Source organism: Tupaia chinensis, unplaced genomic scaffold (assembly GCF_000334495.1).
Source record: "Tupaia chinensis unplaced genomic scaffold, TupChi_1.0 Scaffold148607_1, whole genome shotgun sequence".
Lineage (NCBI taxonomy): Eukaryota > Metazoa > Chordata > Mammalia > Scandentia > Tupaiidae > Tupaia > Tupaia belangeri.
The window spans coordinates 2,090,302-2,103,255 of record NW_006208456.1 but is presented as its reverse complement, the minus strand read 5'-3'; the positions used below and the strand labels follow the sequence as shown (position 1 = coordinate 2,103,255).

General features: G+C 40.5%; 1 protein-coding gene across 1 annotated transcript in view; it reads right to left on the bottom strand.

Annotated features, from left to right (window-relative positions):
- Positions 1-12,954, bottom strand: part of ZNF410 (zinc finger protein 410) — a gene marked incomplete in the record, with an annotated part of 40,961 nt that overhangs the window by 12,867 nt on the left and 15,140 nt on the right. Inside the window, 4 exon segments of the mRNA XM_027769092.1 lie at positions 5-59; positions 1,968-2,057; positions 10,087-10,268; positions 10,963-11,113. Coding sequence (XP_027624893.1) covers positions 5-59; positions 1,968-2,057; positions 10,087-10,268; positions 10,963-11,113 — 478 coding nt within the window.

Below are 12,954 nucleotides of genomic sequence, written 5' to 3'. Positions count from 1 at the left end.
CTTTCTCCCACTCTGAGAGAAGGTCTTCCCGCAGACTTGGCACTGATGAGGTTTCTCTCCTGAAACAAGGGCGAGGTTAAAGCACGGGAGCCAAAAAGACAGGGTACATTTCTTTCTTTTTTTTTTTTTTAAATTTTATTTATTCATTCATTTTATTTTAATTTGATCAGAGAGAGACAGAGAGAGAAGCGGGGGAAATGGAGAAAGCAAGCCTCCAGGCCCAGGACTTGAACCGTGGTCAGCCATGTGGGAGTGTCCAGCACCTTAACCACCACGCCACTGCTGGCCCCAAGACAGGGTACATTTCTGACGGCAAGAAAATGGACTCAAGACCTAGATGGAGAAGTCCACAGAGAATGTTCAACTATATATAAGAGGATGCTCCTTCTCCCACTCACTACCCTCCCTCAGCTGTGTTTTCACTCGCTGCAACTTACCAGTCCTTTTATTCATTCCACTTAGTCCAGTCAAACAAATTCTGAAAACTTTCCATGTACCAGGAATTTTCCCATCTCCAAGGACGTTTACAGGCTAGTCTTCAGGCTCCCTGTACTATCATCTCTTCTAACACCTTCCTAACCTCGTCTCATAAATAAAAAGCCAGGCTGACAACTAAGAAGGCTGATTTTTCCTCTTTATCTCACTTCCATGCTTCTTAGATCAGTAGTCTTCATTTGATGATACTATTTCCACATCATTTTATATCCAGTTAATTGTGGCCACTTGATGACTCCATATCACTTCATACCCAATTAACTGTGGTCACTTGATGACTCTATTTCCATTATCACTTTATATCCAATCAATTGTGGTCACTTGATGACTCAATTTCCATATCACTTTACAGCCAATTAATTGTGGAGTTGAAGATTCTTCCACTGGGTTTCTTCCCATGCTCCCTGACACTACTCTGGAGCAGAGCTCGCCACCTGCCAGCCCCCATAGCTCTTGACCAGACTAAAAGCTTCTGCTTCAGTTTAGCTTAGTCATTGTTGCTGGATTAATCTGCAGTAAGCCAAGATCTCGTCCAGCTGCAACTTCAGTAGGCCCCACAAACTCTCAACCTGGCATTCAAGGCTCTTCTAAAACTCCTTTCAATATAGTTTACACTGTCCCATAGGAAAGTCCTTTTTAACAAAATACAGACCTTCCCCTGGGCTATAAATGACTTCTTTTTTAGAGGCTGTGGTAGGAGGGGAGGGAGAAGGATGTTACTTTAGCTTTTTTCTATTGAGCTTACAAAGTCTGGTTTCTGTAGAATATTTTCAGAAATTCTAAAAGATATCTCATGCAACGGAGACTAGGATATTACATAGAATGAGCAAACTGACAGAATTTCTAAAAGATATCTCATGCAGCGGAGATTAGGATATTACATAGAATGAGCAAACTGACAGAATTACAGAGAATTAATTTAAGTCTCCAAAATGAAAAGGAGTCACTAAGTCTCTCCTCTCTCTTCTTCTATATTTCTAGTAAAGATAAGGTTTATAGTTCTATTTGCCAAAGCCGTAATTTCTGCCAAAATGTGACTGAGACTGGTCTACTAGCACGTTCTCAGAAGTCACTAGTAGTACTGGATGCTGCTACTACAGAAGTCAACCTTCCTACTTTCTTGTGATTTGAAATCCTCCCCCCAGCGGAATTAAAAGGTCAATTCCTCAAGAACAGGGTCCATGTTTAATGTAACTTATAAATCACCCAATACACTGAAAAAATTTGCTAATCTGCTAAGATAAAGGACTTAGAAACCAGCCCATTGACTCAGTTGAAAACAACTAGATTTCCCTCCCTTGATTATGAGACCCCTGAAATGCAATTATGAAGAACCCTGATTTCTGATTTGTCATGATAAAGAACTGTGTTTACCTTTACGGTCATTGTTTTAGATTTCTTTATACCCCTCCCCTACTCTTTTACCCTTTGTCTCTCTTCCTCATATCTACAAATGGAACAGATTCTTATACCTGAGTGAACCACCAGATGTTTTCGGAGGCTAGAATACTCGGCAAAGGAACGACCACATCCTTGGGCTTCACAAAGGAAAGGCTTCTCTCCTAGAGGCAGCAAATGAGATAAAGACTCAGTCTTCTGATGAACTGACTAGTATTCTTTTCCCATCAACTTTGTTTCCAATGACTTATTCTGATTACTTTAATTCATGCAGCCCACCATAAACTCCTGCCCTTTTCCTTAGAACAGCTGCCTCTGAGCCTCATACTTCCTTTCCCTCCTGCCTCAGGGGCTGACCCCTCCAGCTGCAATGACCTACTTCTTCAGTGATCCCATCTGTTCCAAGGTTACCAAGATTAACAGTGTATATGCTATCAGGATTCTTAGCTTAAATCAATTTTAAGACTTAATTTTGAGTTCCATTTAAAAGTACAGACTTTAGGGATCAGCAGTTGGCATAATGGCTATGTCGCTGGACTCCCATGTAGTCAGCCGTGGTTCAAGTCCTGGAGCTGGTGGCTTAAACTCACGCCAGGTGCGTGTGCGTGCGTGCCCAATATCCCAAGAAGAGAATGGAGAAGGGATTGCAGTGTGGCCATCCCCACTGGGGGGTGATTTCTCGCTTTCTGTCTCTCTGTCTGTCTCTGTCTTTCTAGTGTGCGCATGTACCCTATAGCAAAAACCTCTCCAAAAAAAAAGGAAAAAAAAGTACAGACTTTAAAGATTATAAATAGGTATTATATAGTCCCATTTTATAAAAACAAAACAAAACAAATGCAAACAGTCACAAAGACACACAGAAATGTCTGTAATCTTACTGTAAAAGTGGCTAAATCTATATTGTGGTATGATTTTTTTAATGCTTTTTCATAATGTTAATTTTTTTAAGAGATTTTTGCTATAGGATGCACGTGCTTGCCAGAGACAGACAGAGAGACAGGAAGCTAAAAATCACTCCCCAGGGGGGATGGCTATGCCACACTCCCTTCTCCTCCATTCTCCACTCGGGATCTTGGGCACACAAACGTCCATGCCCAGCATGAGTTTTAAGCCACCAGGTCGAACCCTTGACCGCGGTCAACAACGTGGGAATCCAGTGATGTAACCATTATGCCATGTACTGGTCCCCATAATGTTAATTTTCTATAATATTACTTCATTATTTTAAAGATCAAAGCTGCATAATGAAATCTGGATAGGATTTACAGCACAGGTGACAGTAATTATTAATTTCTTGGTTTTGATATTGTACTATGGCTACATAAGACAACACATTTGGGAGAAACTGGATAAAAGACAAAAAACTACTATTTTTGCAACTTCTCATGAGTAAATAATTATAAAATAAAAAATGAATCAAGTGTATAGTTTCTATCTTCCAAGTCACAGAGGAGTGTGAGACAAAGAAATGTATTCATAAATAAAGTTCCTGAACCAAAAAATGTTATATGCACTGGGAAGAGATAAATTCCAACTATAATCACCTTTCTTGAAAGAAGTCACATTTGAGATGGTCTTAATGGGGCAGTTCAAGTTCTGGGCATGGCAGCTTAAAAAACACGCTAGGCAGGGGTTGTATGCATACCCCAAATCCCAAGAGGAGAATGGAGAAGGGACTGCAGCATTGTTATCCCTCTTGAGAGGTGCTTTCTTACTTTCCTCCTCTCGCTCTCTTTCTGTCTCTAGCAAGCATACACAACCTATAGCAAATTGTAAATGAAACTATTAAAAAATTGAAAAGATGACATGGACAGGAAATGATTTCAAGCACAAGGAATAGCGTGAGCAGAGCTTAGTCAAGAGCATACAGTCAAGTTCAGAAAATGGCGAGGCTGGCTGGCATGATGACAACACAGGAATGTGGCTTTATAGGAGGGATTTGCCCTGCTCTGGATTATACTGTTCTTTTAGACTGCCACAGTCTAAACAGCTGAATGTTTGTGATTCTCCAGTGATCTGTAATGTTTTTTAATACATATCTGGATACTTATACCCACAATGCTATGCACTCAAAAAACTACGGCATCAATGAACAACATACTAGTACATAAGACAGAATAAATGTCAAGAAAACAAAATTTTAGTAACAAGGTCAAACATTAAACAAGATAAAGTAAAGAAGATGGGTTTAGAAAATGATTCTACATCAGAATCTAGTGCCATGAAATCATATCAAGCTGGCTTAGGGGACATGACTTCCACTTTTGGAAATTGAGAGGATGGTGATTTTGCTAAGATGAGGGACACAGATAGTAAAAGGAGGTTCAAGAAGCAATGTAGCAGGGACCAGCAGGTGGCATGGTGGTTAAGGTGCTGGACACTCCTACATGGCTGACCACCATTCGAGTCCCAGACCTGGTTGCTTTCTCACTTTCCCTCTCCCTCTCTCTCTGTTCAAATTGAAATAACTGAATAAATAAAATTAAATAATTCTTTAAAAAAAGCAGCAGCAGCAATATAGCACAATGGTTAAGAGCTGTCAGCTGCAGTAGTGCAGTACGAATGCAAAGCTTTGTGAGGCCAAGGTCCTATGAGGAAGTCTTAGGTTTGCATCCCTAGGATTCCCTGTAACTGGTAGGATACTGGATGGCTGAAGTTGGGGTGAATCATGGTATAAGGACCCTGTCTTAGGTGTCTGTCTGTCTCTCAGAAGGAAAAAAAAAAAAAGCTTAAAAAAATGCTAGAAACCTCTCAAAAAAAAAAATGCTAGAGTCAAGTAATCTAGAGTTCAAATCCTGGCACCACCACATATTAGTATGGAAAAGTATTTAATCTGAGAAATAGGTTCTTTTTTAATCTATAAAAGGGAGATAATACAACCTCAAAAGTTACTTTAATAAGGGACCAGCAGTTGGCATAATGGCTATGTCACTGGACCCCCACGTAGTCAACCACGGTTTGAGTCCCGGACCTGGTGGCTTAAACTCACGCCAGGCATGTCGTGCGTACCCAAGATCCCAAGAGAAGAATGGAGAAGGGATTGCGGCGTGGCCATCCCCCCAGGGGGTGATTTCTTGCTTTCTATCTCTCTGTCTCTTTCTGGCGAGCGCAGGCGCCCTATAGCAAAAAACCTCTCAAAAAAATTACTTTAATGATTAAATGTGATAATACAAATAGACAACATAATGCCTGGTACATAGTAAGCCAACCCAAATGGGCAACTTTACTCTCATTACTACTTTAAAGATTTTTTTTTTTGGAGAGGTTTTCACTATATGGCGCGTGCGCTCACCAGACAGACAGAGAGAGAAAGAGAGACAGAAAGCGAGAAATCACCCCCCAGGGGGGATGGCCACGCCACGATCCATTCTCCTCCATTCTCCTCTCAGGATCCTGGACACGCACGCACACGTGCCCAGCGCGAACCATGGTCGACTACGTGGGAGTCCAGCGACATAGCCATTACGCTAACTGCTGGTCCCACTACTTTAAAGACTTGAGGTTAATTTTTTAAGAATTATTTTATTTAACTTATCTATCTACCTACCTATCTATCTATTTATTTTGATCAGAGAGGGACAGAGTGCTAGGGAGAGAAAGAGAGAGAGGGAAAATGAGAAAGCAAGTCACCAGGTCCAAGACTTGAACTGTGGTCAGCCATGTGGGAGTCCAGCGCCCCTAACCACCATGCCACTTGCCATTTCCAACTTGAATTTTGATATTTGAGAGAAACTGAGTTGTCAGCATTTGAAAAGAAAATCCTTAGAAGATCAGAATTCAATTCCAGCTCTGCCATTTTCTAGCTGCATATTAGACAAGTTACTTAACTGTCTGTTTTCCCTCAATAATTAACAGCATCCAATGCATAACGTTCCCCCGAAGAACAAATGAGATAATGTATATATGGCTGGTACGTATTAAAGTGCCTCCACAAAGGCTAGTTTTATTAATATATTAAGAATCAAATCTGGGCCACTTCTGGAGCTGCCTGTGTGCTCGTTTGGTGAGGACCTGGTACCCCTTTGGCAGCGGAGGAGACTCCAGTGCTCACCATGGCCGACAAAAAGCCCAAGGAAGGAGTTAAGACTGAGAACAACAATCATTTTACTATGAAGGTGGCAGGGTAGGATGGTTCTGTGGTGCAGTTTAAGATTATGAGGCGGGGCCGGCAGGTGACATGGTGGTTAAGGTGGCTGGACTCCCACATGGCTGACCATGGTACAGTCCAGCCAGACCTGGACCTGGACAGCTTGCTTTCTCGGTTTCCTTCTCTCTCTCTCTCTCTCTCTCTCTCTCTCTCTCGTCAACTTCAGAAAATAAAATAAAAAGGGCTGGTTGGTGGTGTAATAGTTAAGAGTCCTAGACTTATGAATAAAATTAAATATTTTTTTTTTTACAAAATTATTTTATCTTTTTACTTATTTATTTTATTTTAATTTGACCAGAGAGAAACAGAGTGAGAGAGAGAGAGGGAGGGAGGGAAAATGAGAATGCCAAGCCACCAGGTCCGAGACTCAAACCACAGTCAGCCATGTGGGAGTCCAGCACCCTTAACCACCCCACCACCTGCCAGCCCCCAAAATTAAATAGTTCTTTAAAAAAAAAGATTATGAAGCATACAATACTTAATAAACTAATGAAAGCGTATAGTGAACAAGAGGATTTGTCAATGAGGCAGATCAGATTCCGATTTGATGGGCAGCCATTCAACGAAACAGACACATCTGCACAGTTGGAAATGGAGGATGAAGATACAATTGATGTGTTCCAACAGCAGACAGGAGGTGTCTACTAAAAAGGGAACCTGCTACTTTACTCTAGAACTCTGTTCTTATAGACCAAGAATACATTCTTAATTAGAAAACCACAATTTAGAGGACCAGCAGTTGGTGTAGTGGTTATGTTGGTGGACTCCCACGTGGTCAACCTGGTTTGAGTCCCGTGGCTAAAACTCATGCCAGGTGCATGTGTGTGCATGCCCAAGATCCTGAGAGGAAAATGGAGAAGGGACTGCAGCGTGGCCATCCCCTCTGGGGGGTGATTTCTCGCTTTCTATCTCTCTGTCTCTCTCTGTCTTTCTGGCGAACGCACGCACCCTACAGCAAAAACCTCTCCAAAAATAAAAGAAAACCACAATTTAGTTCCACCACATTCTGACTTCTAAGGTATTGTTTTCTCTTTCATTTTCCTTTCCTTTACTGTACATAAAGAAACTGGTGTATGTACACACATATACTGCATTTTTTAAAACTAAATGGCCAACAGTATGTTTTGATTGACATCAAATGGAGATGGGATGGAGAAAAATACTGGCTCTGTAAAAATATTCCCTTTCTCCATTAGTGGCATGCTCATTCAGCTCTTATATTCCAGTAAGTTATTTTTCTCTTACTGTTTTAACAATAAGAAAGGAAGAAAGAAAGAAAGAAAGAAAGAAAGAAAGAAAGAAAGAAAGAAAAAACAACAACATAAAAATCCTTGCATATTTGTTTATTTGGAGAACTTTAATGTTTTTCATTTATCATTGTAAAACCAAACACAAATTTATAACTTGTTTGTGCGTAGCTGTTACATGTGGGGCAATCTGTCTTTAAACCAGGGTAAATTACTACTCTTTTTTTTTTTTTTTAAAGAATCATGTTATTTAACTTTACTTATCCATTTTAATTTAATCAGAGAGGAGACAGACAGAACGAGAGAGAGACGGAAAGTGAGAAAGCAAGCTGCCAGGTCTGGGGCCTAAACTACTGTCTGCCATGTGGGAGTTCAGTGCTCTTAACCACCATATCATCTGTTGGCCCATAAATTATTCTAAATGAAAAGAGAAAAGGAATCCTAGATAGTTTTCCCTTCAAGTCAAGTGTCTTGTTTAAATAAACTTCTTGTTTTTTTTTTAAAAAAAGAGTCAAATCTGTGAAGCACCCAGGGAGAAATGATTAAATTTAGGTCTGAGATTATGAGAGTATACTGAGTGAAATGGAAGGAATCTAAAGTTCTGAAATTGGTGAGCAATTCAAAGATTAACAGATGAAAACTAGCAAGAATTAGAACAAAAAAAAAAAAAAAAGAGAGAGAGAGAGAGAAAGAGAAAACCAGACCATACTTTGAAATAAAAGAATGCATTTTCAGTGTTGGGGCTGGCAAGTAGTGTGGTGGTTAAGGGCACTGGACTCCCACATGGCCAACCGTGGTTTGAGCCCTGGACCTGATGGCTTGCTTTCTCATTTTCCTTCTCTCTTTTTCTCTTTCTCATTCAGCCCCTCTCTGGTCAAATTAAAATAAAAATGAATGAATGAATGTTAAAATAAAATAATTCTTTAAAAAAAAAAAAGTTCAGTGTCAGGGCCAGCAGGTGGCGTGGTAGTTAAGGTACTAGACTATCATATGGCTGATATGTGAGTCCTGGATCTGGTGGCTTGAAAATCACACCACAGCAGGAAAAAAAAATGATGCTCAGGGTTATAAAATGCTTTGAAGATGATGAGCTGCATGAGGATGAAAAGATTACTGAATTTAATAAGGCACAGTGAACTCTATGTTTTCTTATCTATTCAGCTAAATGGTTATACTTTTATTTAAATTGCTTTCTTGGAGCAAATATAGTTTAAGTCTCGATAAAGAGCTGAGAACAGAGTTTTTCTGCCTTTAAAACATACCCAGAAGTTACAGTAATCTGGAGAGGCAATCGTAGTTCATACCTGGAACAACTGTGGCTTTAGGACAAGCTTCACTTTTTAAAATGCCCTCTCATTATACTAGCTATTATTTTAGCTATCCAAGAATAAACAAAGAAGAAGTGAAAAAAAGGGATGAGAAAGTGGAAAATAAGTACACATCCTAAGATGGTGATCTGGGTTCAGTGATTAAGCTTTGGCAAGAGACTAGCACATGCTGGACCAAGTGTCTTGGGAAATCACCCTTAGATTCTTAGAGTCAAAGAATCTTTACTTTGCTCTGTTGATATCAACAAGTTGTGTGACCCAGAACAAGCCATTTTCTCAAGCAGCAGGTAGCTCTAACAAGAAAGCAAAGTCCACAAAGTTGGGAATTGTGGCTTACCGTCTCTCTCTTTTTTTTTTTTTTGGAGAGGTTTTCGCTGTAGGGCGTGTGCGCTCACCAGACAGACAGAGAGAAACAGACAGAAAGCGAGAAATCACCCCCCAGAGGGGATGGTCACCCCGCAATCCCTTCTCTTCCATTCTTCTCTCGGGATCTTGAGCACGCACGTACACGTGCCCGGCGTGAGTTTTAAGCCACCGGGTCCGGGACGTGAACCGTGGTCAACTACGTGGGAGTCCAGCGACATAGCCATTACGCTAACTGCTGGTTCCGACCTTCTCTTTTTTTTTTGAGAGATTTTTGCTATAGGGCACGTGCGCTCGCCAGAAAGACAGAGACGGACAGAGAGACAGAAACAAATCACCCTGCAGGGGGATGGCCATGCTGCAATCTTCTCCATTCTCCTCTTGGGATTGTGGGCATGCATGCACACGTGCCAAGCCTGAGTTTAAGCAACCAGGTCTAGGACTTAAACTGCAGTCAGCTACATGGGAGTCCAGGGACATAGCCATTACACCAACTGCTGGTCCCAACCTTTTATATTTTCTACCTCATCCCACTTAGTGTCTAGAACAGGCTTAGTCTAATTTACACGACTGCCCCAAATTACGACTGTGCGATATGCAGAGATTTGAAAACAGACTAATTTTGTCCATGTGATCATCATCTGGGAAGCTCTTTTATCTCTCCTACATGTTAGGCTTCTGGAGGCAGAAAGCAACAGTGTCCATTCCATGCACACAGGTGAAAGTTCAACAAATTTACTGAATGAATCAAAAAATGCAATGAGGTATTTGAAAAAAACAAATTCCATCTTCAGAATTCTAGCGACAACCCAAGAACCTCATTTTTTTTAAAGAATTATTTAATTTTATTTATTGTTATTATTTTATCTTTTTGAGGTTGAGCAGAGAAAGACAAGAGAGAGAAAAGGAGAGTGAGAAAGCAAGCTGCCAGGTCCAGGACTTGAACCCCAGGTAAGCTATGAGGGAGTCCAGCCACCTTAACCACTATGCCACTTACCAGCCCCTTAGAACTTAATTTCTATTCCCACTGAGCCTTTCCTAAGAACAGGCATGCAAAGCACTGAGCCAAGGTGTAGCTTGCCCGAGGGAATGTTGGGACTGCACACACCTGTATGGATACGCAGGTGGTTCTTCAGGTTCCCGGCTGTAGTGAACTGCTTACCACAGTTAGACTCAGAGCACATAAAGGGCTTCTCCCCATTGTGGGTCCTCATGTGCACCTTTAGCCTCTGCAGCACATAGAAGCTCTTCCCACAACCTTCTGCAGGGCAGATGAATGAGCGGTCATTTCTGCAAAAACAGCCATGTAAGCAACAATACCTGAAAATACTCTTTGCTAGAGATGACAAGTCAAAGCTCCAAATGACTCCTAAGGTGGAGAGGAAACTCCAAAACTAGATTTATCGAAATCACCTGAATAATTTGTTGAAACTACAGATACCCAGTCCCTACCACCGTTCTAAATACTGATTTCATAGGTTTAAGGTAGGGCCCAAGGCTTATGCATTATTTTCAAGCTCACAAAGAAACAAAATTTTTACAATGAGATTTAAGAACTCTTGCTCTAAGACAGTTAGGTGCCAAATGTCTTACTAATTATTTACCAAGAATAAAGTAGAGGGCCAGTCAGTGGTGTGAGGCAATCCCATATGGAGGTTCTGGTTCAAGTTTGGAAACCTCTGTGAAAATGGCAGACAGAGCTCACTGAAGGCAGGGGGTGGATTAAGGTGTCAGAACCTCGAGGATGCTGTATTTCTCTGTCTCTCTGCCTTTGTCTCTTTCACTCATAGAAGTAAATGAATACACTTTTTTTTTTTTTAATGAGGTAAATGAGCCAATATAAACCCTTCTATTAAAGAAAAGACATCTTGACCAGAAGTTAGTTGGAGTCTCTGCTTTCCATTATTTGTCAGTTCAAGGAACAAATTTATCCGGAACCATCAGTGTTATTAAGCTCTAGATATGAAAACTCTGATTTGCTCACCGATGAGTTTTGAGGTGGTATTTAAAGTGAGCTGGCCACACAAATGTCCGGTCACAACCTTCAACTGTACACTTGAGCTTTTTTTCCACTTGAGGAAGGGGCCCAGAATCTTTGGGTTGCCCATCTCCAGAACCAAGGTGGACATTTTCTCCTGTAAAAGAGTCACATATTTATAATCCAGGAAAGGACCCCACTCAACTACATCCATTCAAACAATAAAGCTTCCATATTTTACTCTGAGTGATCATCAATCACATATCTACCTTCATCTTTCCCAGCTCTTTGTATCTAAAAACAAAAGTGAGAGTGCCCTATGCCCCCATCCCCTTACTCCAGAAAACTAGCACAGCTGTGATGCTGTTTCACACGACTGGGTCTCTTTGACAAATGTAGGAACTATCCAAAATGATTTCCTAGCAAAAATCTTGGATAGAAAGTGAGAAGTCAGCCCCCAGGGGGGATGGCCACACCGCAATCCCTTCTCCTCCATTCTCCTCTCGGGATCTTGGGCACGCACGCACATGCACCTGGCATGAGTTTAAGCCACTGGGTCCAGGACTCGAACCACGGTCGACTACATGGGAGTCCAGCGACATAGCCATTATGCCAACTGCTGGTCCCAATAAACCTGTACTTTAAGGAGAAGTGGTCATTCCAGATTAGTGTGGGCTTACATCAGTATGCTTCTTTCACAGATGCTGTTCTTAGATTTCCTCTCCTGAAGTTAATCTGGCTGTTTCCTATCATTATGGGAAGAAAGAACTAACTTCCAACTTCTTATACCACTCTCTTCAGTTTTAAAATATTTAAGAGTGCAAAAACTTAGCTGATTTTTTTTCTCTCCTTTTCTAAGAAACACTATGGTAGTCACAAACAGAATGAGTTACTTTGAAAACTCATAGGAGTTTGCAGTTCTCTGTAAAGAAAATAATAGGTTAATGTTTCTGAAACTGAAATATTCTAAAACATTTGTAAGATCCATTGAGTCCTCTATGAGAAATTTTTGCCCTTTAATACTTATTTGAATAAAAATTAATCATAAGTATGTTCTAGATCTGCATGAACTGCAAATAGCTGAACTGATGTAAGACTTAAGTGCTCACGCTTGATATGTGATAGTAACAGGGTTTAACCGTGTAATACTAACGTAACTGTCACAGGTTCATGAGAAAATACAGAGGAGACCTAAAACAAAGTATTAATGGCATGCTACATAAGCAAAGGTTTTGCAGTGGTTTGGGATGGTTTGAACAGAACCATGGTTTTTAAATGTTAACATGTATCAGAACCAAGTTTCTGATTCAGTAGGTCTGGGGGTACCTGAGGGTCTGCATTTTTAAGTTTCCAGGTGATGCTGATGATCCAGGGACAACACTTTGAAAATTATAGGGATAGAGAAAAGTGGCAGACAGTAAGTAGTAAGTCATGCTGAACTTAAAAGAAATGGCAGTAAAGTATCAGAACTATTGTTACGTGGCTAGGAATAGCAATTTGATTTCATCAACCAAAAAATATTATAGTCTGCCACACTGACTTAATAATATATATTTTCTAATTTGCTAGAATGTATCCACTCTTTGGTGAGTGAGAGAGAGAGAGAGAGAGGAAAGTGAGAGTGCACCCTCAACAGCAGATGGCCACACCACAATCCCTTCTCCTATTTTCTTCTGTATGGATTTAAAGAATGCATGCAAATGTGCCTGGAGTGTTTTTCAAGCTGCTAGCTCTGAGCAGATAAAACATGCAGTGGGCCATGTGTAATCCAGCTGCCTTAACTACCACAACTCTGGCTGGCTCAATATTATTTTTATTTTCATTGATTTTGTAGTTCTATTTCTATTTTTGATAAAGCTCATTTGATTTCATGATGATGAGAAATCCAAGACGTTTACAAAGAATTTATGTTTTTACATATTCAAAGAATGTTACAATAAGAACAATTCAAGATAACCCCAGAATCTATATTCCTTTGTTTCCTTTAAAAGAGGTAAG